Genomic DNA, 12,830 nt, shown 5'->3' on the forward strand with positions numbered 1-12,830 from the left:
GGAAGCCACTCAGTTTAGTTACTGGCAATGCACATATTTCATGGACACAATGTCCATGCAAGACATTCAGATTTTCAGCTGCTGAGCTGTAACTTTGCTCATACTGGTAAAGAATCCCAAAACAGTCCTTTGGCTGGACGACTTGAAAAAACATAGCCCCAGATCAGCTGTGTTACAGATTACTGACAGAGGCAGTATGAACATTTTGTCCAGTGGCAGCAATGAAACCTTAGCCCAGGGGGCAGAATGAGCAAAAAACACTACTTCAGTCCAGTAAAAAGCTCAGTAGCTATCATCAAAATCTTTTTGCACAACCCAACAACTAAGGCGAGCAAATGGGTTATTGCAGATCTCATACACTGCATTTAGAAAAACTTCTGAGACCTCTTTTCCATCTATACATTGGTGCCAGTGCAGTGCCAGTAACATATGTCTGAACTGTTTCCATTACTCTGAAATTCAGCATCTAAATTATGGCCCTTCATAGAAGATTTAAGCTCCAAACTCCCCTTTTTCATGCTGTGAAACAGCTGCAAAGCAGTAAGAGTGCTGTTCCAAATTACTTAGCACCTTCTGTGTATTGTCCACAAAGAAGCAAGGCCCACAGCGTCTGCAGTAGCCCTTGCACATGATTCATGTTTAAAAGCTTTGGGAAGTACATTTTTCTCAGAGCAATCGAGAAGAGTGATGTGACTGGTTTTGAAAGAGTGCTCCAAATAGCTTTTCCAAGCAGCGCTCTGCAGAAAATGAAGCTTACCGTTAGCTCTGAGAAAGTCTCTAAGTGGGAAAATTCCAGTCCATGACGTGGTTGTTCGTAACCTTTAGAGCAAATAGCGCACTAACCACTTTTAATATCTGACTCTCCTTCTCCACTCGCCAATGCTCAAAGCTTCTGTTTATGCAGAACACTCTCAAGTGTTTGTCACAGCGTGTTTTTTCCTTGAAATTCACAGGAACATTGCATGCTGTACAAAACAATCAAGCTGCTGCTTTCATGAAAGATCTCCTTTGGCTATTTTTGCTTGTGTGCTTCACATTTGCATTTGACACTTTGCAGAGATGTTCTTAGCTGCTTCTCTCAGACTGTGCTTTGTACTCCTTGTGGATCTACAGCAGTGGCTCAAAAACCACTTAGTCACACAACACTATTATCATGTGATAATCTAATTAATTATTTTTAAAAAGTAGGAAGTGCTTTTTTGTACTTACTTTGTATACTAGATTTTGTAGTCATATTTGAAAAATTCTATTGAATATATCCAATTGGTTTGGGTTTCTTCGATGTGTTGGGAGGCAAGGGGCTGGTTGTCCTGTTAACGTCATAGATTTATCTATTAAGCTATTAGCTCCTTGTTTTCCCAGGTTTATTACTCCCTATTTTAGAGTCTGCCAGATATAATCACCAGGGCTGAATGTGTGGTCAGTGAGCAGGGGGGAGTTGGCTCCCAAATGTCACCTCAAGAACCTCGGTGCTGGGGAAATGGAAAGGTGTGAACGCACCGTGGGGATCTGCTGTTAGCAGGAAAACCTTGATTCTGTAGGAAACAACAGCCGAAATGGTAAAACGTGTCTTAGGCAAGGCTGCGATGTGTGTCTTTGCTGACATGAAAATCCCAGTTCCAAGTGCCACTGCCGCTGTCACCTGCCACCAGGTGGCAACACCGACCTGTGCTCACTGCGACAGCCCCGGCCAGGGGATCCGGCAGTCCCGATGAGGGGATCCGGCAGTCCCGAGCAGGGGATCCGGCAGTCCCGATCAGGGGATCCGGCAGTCCCGAGCAGGGGATCCGGCAGTCCCGATCAGGGGATCCGGCAGTCCCCGCCAGGGGATCCGGCAGTCCCCGCCAGGGGATCCGGCAGTCCCCACCAGGGGATCCGGCAGTCCCCACCAGGGGATCCGGCAGTCCCGGCCAGGGGATCCGGCAGTCCCGGCCAGGGGATCCGGCAGTCCCCAACAGGGGATCCGGCAGTCCCCGCCAGGGGATCCGGCAGTCCCGACCAGGGGATCCGGCAGCCTGGGGACTGTTTGATCTGAGTGATGCTCTGTCTTGAAACTTACTTGATCAAGAATTGGAAAAGAAAAAAAAAATACTTTGTAAACCATCTTTTACTTGCTGTTGTTTCATTTCCTCTATAATTGTATCACTTCCATACAGCACCTTCCCTTAGCATGGCAAAAGGGTTTTGTTAAGAGGGGCCTTGAGAAGGTTGTATCCTGTTCCCCTGGGATCTGTTCACCCCCAAGTGCACATTCAGGAGGGTCTCCACTGAATGCCAAAATCAACTTTTAGGACACTGGTCATTTCTAGCTTCACCTTGCCAGCAATGAACTTAAACAACTGTGCAATACGTGTGAACTGTAAGCAATAATCAGCTTCATAATTCAGAAACCAGCAGGATCTGGAAGTAACACAGCTACCTCCGGGGTATCTGCAAATTTACTTGAATAGCTGCCACCTTTATCTCCATGCCTACATCAGCCTCGAAGTGTGATCAGCCACAGGAACCACACAGTACCCTGCGAGCAGCAGTGTTAGCATCTTGCTTAAAATGCTTCATCAAGTGCTGCTATTTTATTTTTGCATTCTTGCACTGACCTGTGCAGCCCTGTTTCATTCAGGGTGTTTTGTGAGGGGTTTTGGTGGGTTGTTTTTGTTTTGTTGTTTTTTGTTTTGGTTTGGTTTTGTTTTGGTTTGTTTGGGGTTTTTTTCTCTTCTTTGTTTGGTTTTTGTTTTTTATTTTTTTGTGGTGCAGGCTTCATATCAACGCATCAATTTTCTGTATCAAGTTTTCCTTTCACCCAACAGAGAGTCTCTGGTGTTGCCAATTGGGTTTTCAAATGCAAGACCACATTCAGCATTGGGAACTATAACAAAATAGCTAATGTGTCCTTTGTATCTGGCTCAAAGAGTTGATAGCTGTACAAATACTCTTTGTTTTTACAACTTTATCCCAATATTGTATCTTTAATCCAGGCTTTAGTAGCCAGAGCTTTATTGTGGTACTGGAAAGTCTTCTAATATCCCTGTATTTCCCAAGCATGCAGTGTTCTTGCTAATTTTTCTCTCTTTTTTTCCTTTTTTTTTTCTTTTTTTTTTTGGCTGTATGTTCATTTTCGCACTGGGAGAGCCAGGAACTCTCACAGTTTGTGTTCATGACCCCTTGCACTGTTGCTGGTGTTTCTGCAGGTGAGCAGGGGGTTAGTTCAAGATTCTAAAAAACAAAATTGATCCTAACAAAGGGAGTTACTATTTTTTCCTCAGATCAGCACAGCAAAACAACTCAACTGCCCACGCACACAGGGGCCAGTGCCAATACAGCAGCAAAACAGATCTACAGCAAGATGAGGGTGGGATTGCAGCCATACGAATTTGTATCAGTTTAAGCTACCATAACCAGCTTTAATAAACAGTTTTACTACTGTGTATTCTGTCCTGAATGCCAGATTTTGCCCACCTACAAACAATGATGTCATCCAGATTTAACAATGATTGGTGATTCCTTCGGAGGTCATAAAATATTTCCCACTGTAATAAGCTACTACTTTGCCAAAATCTGAGCATTGTCTCAAGAAGACAGTCCCCGACCAGAAAAGCACTTTAAATGAGATTTTAGATCAAAGCAGAAGCTGTCATAAGTTTCCTCCAACTGAAATAAAGCTGAAGCTTATTTTGCTGCTCCCTGTAGTGGCATCTTTTTTCTCCCCTAACCTATGCAGTCATCTTGCAATATTGAAAACCTATAAACAAACCACTCTTAACAGAGTATTACAAAATTTGGAATATCTGTGAGAATCCAGTGAGCAGGCTGCTGCAGTACAACCTTTAACTCTCTCAAATGGTGGTTGAGATTCTTTCTCCACAAAGAATTCTTGTACTTCTTTGCCCAAAACAAATTATCTCTCTCTTAACCAAAAGCCTGTGGGTTTGATTTCACACCGATCACAGATTATTTGTAAACATAACAGTTCTTGTTTAAAGGTTTTAGCATGCACCAGGATTTCCTTTAAATACAGGAAATGTACAAAAGGATGCTGCAAAGTACTGCCAGCCTTCACCTTGCAAACATGGCAGATTCCATAAGCCAAAATCCATCTTTAAAAAAGCCTTTCTATCTCCTCCCTCAACTGCAAGGATTGTTTGCTGATGTTGAGGGGCCAGTAATATCATTACCCCACGAGGAAATCCTCACAAAATCTTTGCTGCTGATTCACGTGTAGAAAGGAACAGCCACAACTTAGTTAATCATCTGTGTAGACATCACAAAATTGTTTCCTAATCTGCAAACAGAAGCTGAAAATTAGCAAATCCACAATTTTTAGTGCATGCTTTTGTGGATGACAGTGAAGAGAGAAACCTCTCATCTGGCCAAAGAGCCAGGGCAGAGGTTTGAACCAAAGTGAGCCTGTTTGTTGCCATTCCCACTTCAGAAAAAGACAGTTTTACATTTGCAAATAAATGCACTATTCAGCAGAACTCCAGTCCTCCACCAGTTACCTTCCCAAAGAGGAGACTTTCCTCTGAGTGCTGGATGTCTGGAGGAGAGGAGAGGAGAGGAGAGGAGAGGAGAGGAGAGGAGAGGAGAGGAGAGGAGAGGAGAGGAGAGGAGAGGAGAGGAGAGGAGAGGAGAGGAGAGGAGAGGAGAGGAGAGGAGAGGAGAGGAGAGGAGAGGAGAGGAGAGGAGAGGAGAGGAGAGGAGAGGAGAGGAGAGGAGAGGAGAGGAGAGGAGAGGAGAGGAGAGGAGAGGAGAGGAGAGGAGAGGAGAGGAGAGGAGAGGAGAGGAGAGGAGAGGAGAGGAGAGGAGAGGAGAGGTTAGTGCCAGAGGGCGTTGGTCTGTTTTCAAAGGGATTGACAGAGTTCTCCCTGTGTGTCATGAGAGCTTTTGGTAAAATTAGATTCTGCCCTGTCCACAACAATAAAGGCCGTAGCCACACGCAGCTTACAGAGTTCATGTGCTTCCTGGAGCAAAACCGCAGCAACGTTCCTCTGTTTTCTTTTCGTATTTTCACAATGGCTCCTGCTCCCAAGGCAGGTGTCTGCCCGAGGGGGTCACTGCCACCAAGGGCCTGGGGGTGACAGTGCACGGACCAGGCAGAAAACATCCATCAATCAAACAGCACAGTGCACACAGGTCAGCAGACCCGGGCCTGTGCTCAGGCTCCAGTTTGGGCAGCTAATTGTTTAAATAACAGCCACAAATCATGTCCTCGGAGGATCTGAGTGCGTTCCTCCATGAGAGCTGATTTGTATGGTGAGGACAGGCTGTTGAAAGGAAGAGCAGGGCCTGAATTATCCCGTGACTTTGCTAAATTTGTCCTTGTGAATGGAGAGAGAGAGGCAGTGAAATCCTTGTCTGCAGGGGGGAGCAGCGTGGTGACTGTCAGGAACAGCTGGAACATATACACTGTGTCATGTCTTTTTGTGGCACTGGGCTTTCCTGCCTGCTGAGAGAACGCTGCAGAGGCATGTTAGCATTCTGCTGAGTAAGTGTGCTGCGAGTTCCACATGTAAACAGGGATCAGTTGCTGGATGAGAGGAAAAGACTGTTCTCCCAGAGCTGTGGTGGTCTCCTGCATGCACCTCAACCTTCACAATGCCTGCAGGGTGCTGTAAATTAGATGTGAGGCTAGATTCTCAGAAAGCTTGTGGAAATATCAGCTAACTCTGGCATCTCTTTCTCCTTTTATACCTATAAATTTGTGAATGAAAGAAATCCTTCTGATTTTTTCCATCCTCTCCATCCTGATTATCCATTTGTGCATAAGGAAATAAGAACTTTCACTACTCTAATATTAATAATAACACCACCAGCTGCTGTGCAACATGGAAATGGATAAGCTTAAATAGCAGACATCACTTCTATCAGTGGTCCGTCAAGTCCTGAAGGAGTTTCCCATCAGTGCAAGCAGCCATGTTGTTCTCTTCTGCTTTATTGGTAGTCAAGTGTTGTTTTCCTCTGGAATATCGGTAGCCTAAGTTAGGAAATGAAAGGAGTACACCACGACAAGCAGAGAATTCTCTTTGGGATGTGGCTGATGTGAATTGCACGCTCACCCAGGGTCAAACTGCCCATGGTTGCTCTGATCTTTGCTGGTGGCACAAACCAGGTTACCCTGGTGAGGGTGGGTGTCTTCAACTGTAAGATTTTTAAAACAAAGACCCTGTCATTCACCATCACAATGAGGAATTTAAGAAAATAATTTTATGATTTAAGTGTGGCTGGAAAATTTGTGCATGAATCAAGACAAAAGTGAAATCCCACTTCTTCTATCAGGATGAGGTACCATTAATTTTTAAGCCTGTTACTGTCAAACATGTACGTGAGTGATACCTTATCAGCACAATAAAAGTTGTCAGCATAAGAAAATAACTTTATTTGCTCTTTTCATGTTTAGAGCACAAATACCAAGAAGGCACAGCAGCTTTCATAACAAACACGTTAACCCCCACATGCTCTGCTTAATTATGGCTTCCTGTATTTCTCCTCAAGCTGCTGGCACCATAAGTAAGCTGGCACAGATTTTATTTGTTCTGAATGTGCTGAGTGCGAGTGGCCAGGCAGGTGCTCCTCAGGCAGCTGAGCTGTTCCAGCAGTTCCAGAGCACAGGGGCTGTGTGACAGAGGAGTGACACACGAGCAGGGAACAGAATCACTGCACCCCTCCCTGTCACCATGGCTACAGCAGGCGGGTTTTGGGCACAAGTGCCAATTTAAGCAACTGCTTATTTCTTCTTATTGCCCCTGCATCACCCCCTCCCTTGATAAAGCACATGCTATTGCAGGCCACAGCATTTATCAACTCAGGAAACTAGTCCTGATACAGCTGGAAAATAATCTCTCTCTTTTTTGACTCATTCTTTTCCAGACAGCAAGGTTTGTGATTCAGTTCCTCATGCAGACACACAAATACACCACGTCTGTGCAGTGGAGGTGATGGCAGAAGGGCAAGGACAAGGATGGGGCTGCTGGTGATTTGAGCAGTGTTATCACTGACCACAGCAATGTTTAAATTCATTTGGTGGCCCAGGCTCCTTTTCCCCTGCCCTGTCCCCTCCCCATTCCCTCTGCTGCCTTTCTGCAAGTGGTTATGCAGCTGCACAAGGGAAGCATCAGACCATCTGTCTGAAGGATGAGCCAGTAAAAAATGGATATTGTTAGGACATAACACATGAAGTGTATCCCAACTCATTTTATTTTGACATTTGGACGTTTTAAAGCCTTTAGTTTAAGGCTACTGTATCTGTCAGGGTGACACAGGCAAGTCACGTATGGGAGAAAAGTGTGACTTTCCTTCCCTAAATAAGTCCCGTGGCTGGATATATCTCTCCAAGAAGAAGTGTTGCAAAGCCTTGTTCACAAACCTGCTATTAAATGTGTGAAGTTGTTAAAACATCACTGTGGATAATGGATAAATGGAGCTGAGTGAAGGTGGTAGAAGAATAAAAGGTCGGGAATTAAATAATACTGTAAAACTGCATGAAAGCCACTCTCAACCAAAAACACACCTAAAAAAGTCAGAGCACATTTGAAATATGTTTCTAGTTTATTCATGACAGTTTTCATTTATTGTAGGATTCTTTTGAGACCAGTGATAATGTAAAGCACTAGCAACAGGAATCTGTGAGTTTGTACAGATTTATTTATATTTTATGTGCATTTAGATAGGGCCTATATTTATACAGTTATGCCATTTATAGTACATATTAAGTATAATAAATACATATTGCAATCACCTTTTTGCTTAAAAACTTGAAAAACACAATGAGATTCCAGAAGTGATGTTGCAAGCTGTTGTGAGCCTGCCCTGGCAAAGAACCCCGGCAGAGAGGTGAAAAATTGTGTGAAAACTTTGAACTCTCCCATGGGCCTGCTGGTGCTGATCACACCTTGCAGAGCCAGGCTGCACTGCAAGCGCTCGTGAGACTCCTCTGAAGTAGCAGACTTGTGAAATCAGTGAAAAACCACTGTGTCCAATTGAAATAAGTCAGAGTTTAAAAAGCCTTCAGAAAATGAACAGATTGCCCTGTCCTTGAAAAGGCAAGAGTTTCCCACCCTGGAAAGAGGCACAGACTACAAGAATAACAGCAGTGTTATGCACTCTGGGGGCGTGTTTTTTAGTTGTGACAGGAGAATGGCAGTCCCCTTGAAGTCACTTTCTGAAAAAGTATGGTTCTAAAATATCTGTGATGATGTGAGCAGAAAAACCAAGTTTATTCCTGTTAAATTCAGACAGCGGGCTAAATGCTGCTGAGAAAACTGCTAAATCCACAGACTAACAGAGTTTGTTATATGTTGGAAGCTGTAGTGGAGGTTTCAGCGGGGACTGACCCCACCGGCGCTGGTTTTGCCTCCCGCTCCGGCCAGAGCCCTTCTCGTGCCGGGTCCCCCGGTACTTCAGGGAGCTCAGCCGCGGGGCTCGCCCGTCCCGCTCCGCCGGGCAGGGCCGCCGGCATCCCCGGGGGGCTCTGGGCATAGTCAGCATCCCCGGGGGCTCCGGGCAGAGCCGGTGGCATCCCCGGGGGCTCCGGGCAGAGCCGGTGGCATCCCCGGGGGCTCCGGGCATAGCCAGCGTCCCCGGGGGCTCCGGGCAGACACAGCCAGCATCCCCGGGGGGCTCCGGGCAGGGCCGCCGGCATCCCCGGGGGGCTCCGGGCAGGGCTGCCGGCATCCCCGGGGGCTCCGGGCAGACACAGCCAGCATCCCCTGGCGCTCCGGGCAGGGGATACCGGCATCGCCGGGGGTCTCCGGGTAGACATAGGCAGCATCCCCGGGGGGTTCCGGGCAGGGCCGCCGGCATCCCCGCGGTGCAGGGCCGGGCCGGCCGGGGCCGGAGCCGCCCGGTGCCGCTGCCGCGGGTGTCGCAGGCGGCGCCGAGCCCGGGCGCCCATCACGTGCTCGGTGTGTTGCATTGTGCTGGCGGCGGAGGGAGGGCTGGCCGTGTCAGTGATCAATGTCATGACTTCTTCCGCGGGCTGGAGCCGCGGCAGAGCGCAGCTGAAGGAAGCTGATTGCCGCGGGTGCCAAGCGGCTGCGAACAATACACACAGGCACCCGCACGGGCGGACACACGGCCGCACACACCGGCGCGCACACGGGCGGCCACGGCCGGGGACACGCACACAGCCGGGGAAAAACACAGATCCAGGGACACGTACACAGCCAGGGACACACACACAGCCAGGCACAAACACAGAGCCAGGGACACGCACACAGCCAGGCACACACACACAGCTAGGGACACACACACAGCCAGGGACACACGCACAGCCAGGCACTCGCGTCCCAGCACACACAAGCACGGACGGACACACACCCGCACACACACTCACATCCCAGCTCACACTCACTCACAGATCCCAGCTCACACTCGCACATCCCAGCACACACAGACGCGCAGGGACGGACGGACGGACGGACGGACACACAGCCGCACTCACCCCCGCACATAAGCAGCACACACGCACAGGCAGCCCGCACGCTGGCTCCCGCTCCGCCGCTCCGCGCCCGGGGGGAAGATGAGCTCGGGGGACGTGGTTTGCACTGGATGGCTCATCAAATCACCCCCCGAGAAGAAACTCAAGAGATACGTAAGTGCAGAGGCTTTGCTGATTTTTTTTTTTTTTTCCTCGCTAAAGGGGTTTCGGCATGTGCTCGCGGTCTTACTCTTCCTTTGAAATCTCTCGTCCGTTTCGGGTTCGCCTTGGACCAAAACAAAAAGACCTCCAGTTCCGTGCGCTTATGGAGTATTTGAGTTTCCACCGACATTCTTGTGCCCTCTGGGATTAACCTTTCCCGGCTCGTAAGATTCTGGTACTTCGGCTGTTATGCAACATATTTTAGGTTAAAAACCACATTTCGGTTTCAGTTAGCGTTGCTGTAACTAACAGAATTGTTGTAATAGGATTGCAGATGTCACTTTTCCAGGGACGGACAAGAACATTCTAAAAAGAAAGGAGGGGGAAAAAACCAAACCCAAACAGCCAAAATTCTAATAATTTAAATTCTGAGGCTTGGCTTTGTTAAGAGGTTCTGTAATTTCTATGACACTTGCTATATGCAATAGTTTTATTTACCAATGCCAGATGCAGTTGTTAGCAGAAAGCTTTTTGGTCTGTGATAAAGAGATGCTGGAGGATGCTGTGCTGTAAAGTTCTTGATAGCTGAAAGGTGAAAGGGGCTGGGGAGAAGAAGCGAGCCCTGCATGGAGATCTGCAACTGCACTATGGGCCCCTTGTTTCATTCTCTATCGGCTTGCCTGTTTGTCTGAATTTTATAAAAAAAGGATGTGGGCTGCAAACATAGGAAAATGTCTCATTGCAGGGGTGCGAGGAAAGCAGCTCGGGTCGGAATAAATGACCCTTAAAAATTTGCTTGGGACAGCATTAAAAACGTAAGCCCCTGATGGGCCGTTTTGCATCCTCATTTGTGATGGTTCTTCATCAGGCATGCAGTTGCGTTCCGCTGTGACACTTTTGGAATCGGTAATACCCGTTTGAGTCATGCCCTTCTAACCTGACTTCCCCTCGAGCTCCGCACCGTACTCGAAGGATGCCCCTGGCCGTGTCCCTGGCGCTGCGAGCCCTGTGCACAGCTTACATCATTTGTCGTGTTCACTTCTGTTTATCAGCATTTTCTCCGGAGTGCTGATGTTAGCTTTTCCCTGGAATATGAGGCATAACTGTCTTGTGGGAGAATATGATGGATATCGTTTGGTAGAGTGTTTTTTCTTTGGCTAAAAACTATCAGAAAGAATAATTTTCTGATGTTGGAATTATTTTTACCTTATTCTAAGCCAGAGTTTCTTCCTGTTGACCACAGTATTGCATTGAAGTGGCTGAATATTTGCTTTGTTCAGTTAGCATTTTCCAATTCTAAAATAACCACTATGATGTGTCTCATGGGAGCTGCAAATAAATTACGGGTATCTCATTTTTGCTCTATTTTGTAAGGAGTGTACTGATAGCACTGTATGGCAGGCACAGTGTAAGAGCCACTGATTCACCCAGCTGCTATCATTACTAGCTCTGTCAGTGAAGCTATTTTTGATGACTCAATATTCATAAAAGGGCAAAGTAGAGAAAACAGAATGTGATAAAGCTGGGAATTGAAAGCCCCCATTATACAGTCAAGATAATAGTCACAACAGGGGCTCTGATCGGCTCACAAGGCTACTTGCAGTCTGCTCTGCTCAGATTTTGCCCTACAAAACCAGGGGGAATTTGGTCTGTGTTATTCTCCAAACATCAACCACTAGATTAGCCAGATCTCTGCAGATTAAGCTTTGTTTTCTGCTTAGGAGGATAAGGTAGTCCTTTGTCCATAATAAAGCAGAAGGAAATCTGCTGCAAGTACAGCAAAGCTTAATGTCCTTTCTCATATGACTGGTGACACAGTGGATGCTACAAACCAAATGGAAATTGTCTCTTATTTGCTGTAAACTACTTTTCCCCTATTTTTCGTAGAGTTTCACCAGCATGGCAGCTCGTGCTTCTTGCAGATAGCTCAGAACCACAGCGACTGCTCAAAAACAACCGAGCTTTAAAACAATGACTGTTTAAACTGCCTTCAGGAGGTGTCAAGTGTCAGGCGCTCGCAGGAGGATGGTGTTGGCTCTGGTTCTGAACTGACAGCAGCCATAAATCCCCGGGTTCCACACCACCACCACCCTTTGTGTCCTGCTGGAAAAGCCCACGGCCTGAGCTGCCAAGGAGCTCCAAGCGCCAGCTCGGCCTTCTGCTGTGGGACTCTCCTGCACTGCCTCGTTTGCTCTCGTGGGGTTGTCTCCCAGTTTACATTTTCCTGAGTTCAGCATCCGGCCTTTGTAAGGTCTGACCTGAGGGTCCTGTGTTTTACACACAGATAAATTCTTAATCCTTCATCCAGCGTATCTATCACTAAGAAAATCCATTTAATTTCAGTGGTTAAAAGATCAGGCAAAGCAATGAAGTCAGGTTGTGAGACTGGGAGCTGCAATAGTACTGATGAAGCCACTGGGAATATTTGCAGTGTTTATAAAATTAAATTAATCTTTCCAACACTAGAGCCTAAGTATACCTTCATTTGTATTTGTTCTTTGATGAAAGCAAAAGGTTTTCTATGCGTAAACAAGTCAGAATTTGCCTCTAGGTAAGCAGACCGTTATTTTCAAAACTTTGAAAGTGAAAAGCAGGTGTTAAGAGTCTGTATTTTCCTGTAATGCCTCCCAAAGCCGATGCTCTTAGTAGCACTATTCTTAGAAGTGTCTTATCATTCCCTAACAAAGGCCGCTCTCTTGCATGTGCAGGAAACGAACATGAGATTAATTACCCAAGTGTGACTTTCTGTAAAAACAGAGCGCTAAATGCTAAACACAAAGAATTCATTAGAAAGCGCAGGGAGCTTTGCTACAGCGAATACTCGAATAGTGATTTAACAGCATGGGGGGAGCTTTTCTGTCTACCTGATACTTGAACCATGAAAGCACCACGTCAGCCCATCTATGGAGGCAGTTGTGCAAGGAGTCTCCCGGGACAGTATTTGGTGTGTGTTGCAGTTCTTTGTCCTCTAAGCGTGACCCCAAAGCTGCGCTGCTTTCGTTTCCCCACTCGCCTCCAGCTTTTCTCACCGAGCAGGTCTGCGCGGGCCTGAGGGGTGCCAGGGAGCAGCCAGAGCTGGGGGAAGCTGGGATGGGGCAGAGGCAGAGAGGAAGAAACTGCCAACAAAACTAAGAAGTGGTGATATAGGTAAAGTCCATCCTGCTCCAGATCAGAAGGGTTAGTATCAGTCATAGCTTGACATCCAGCCCTACAGAAAGAAACCCGCTGAAGATTTTTGCTGTTGGTGTTAGTGGGT

The 12,830-nt window shown here is 46.9% G+C and overlaps 1 protein-coding gene across 2 annotated transcripts in view; it reads left to right on the forward strand.

The window, feature by feature from the left end:
- The first annotated feature begins 8,967 nt into the window (after positions 1–8,967).
- Positions 8,968–12,830, forward strand: part of GAB3 (GRB2 associated binding protein 3) — a 51,180-nt gene continuing 47,317 nt past the window's right edge. Inside the window, exon 1 of one of the 2 annotated variants that reach the window (XM_063416626.1) lies at positions 8,968–9,586. In XM_063416626.1, the coding sequence (XP_063272696.1) occupies positions 9,515–9,586 (72 nt within the window). In that variant the 5' untranslated portion in view covers positions 8,968–9,514. The remainder of the gene's footprint in view (positions 9,587–12,830) is intronic. The other variant, XM_063416627.1, reaches the window with a different exon arrangement.

The sequence above is a fragment of the Prinia subflava genome, chromosome 20, assembly GCF_021018805.1.
Source record: "Prinia subflava isolate CZ2003 ecotype Zambia chromosome 20, Cam_Psub_1.2, whole genome shotgun sequence".
Lineage (NCBI taxonomy): Eukaryota > Metazoa > Chordata > Aves > Passeriformes > Cisticolidae > Prinia > Prinia subflava.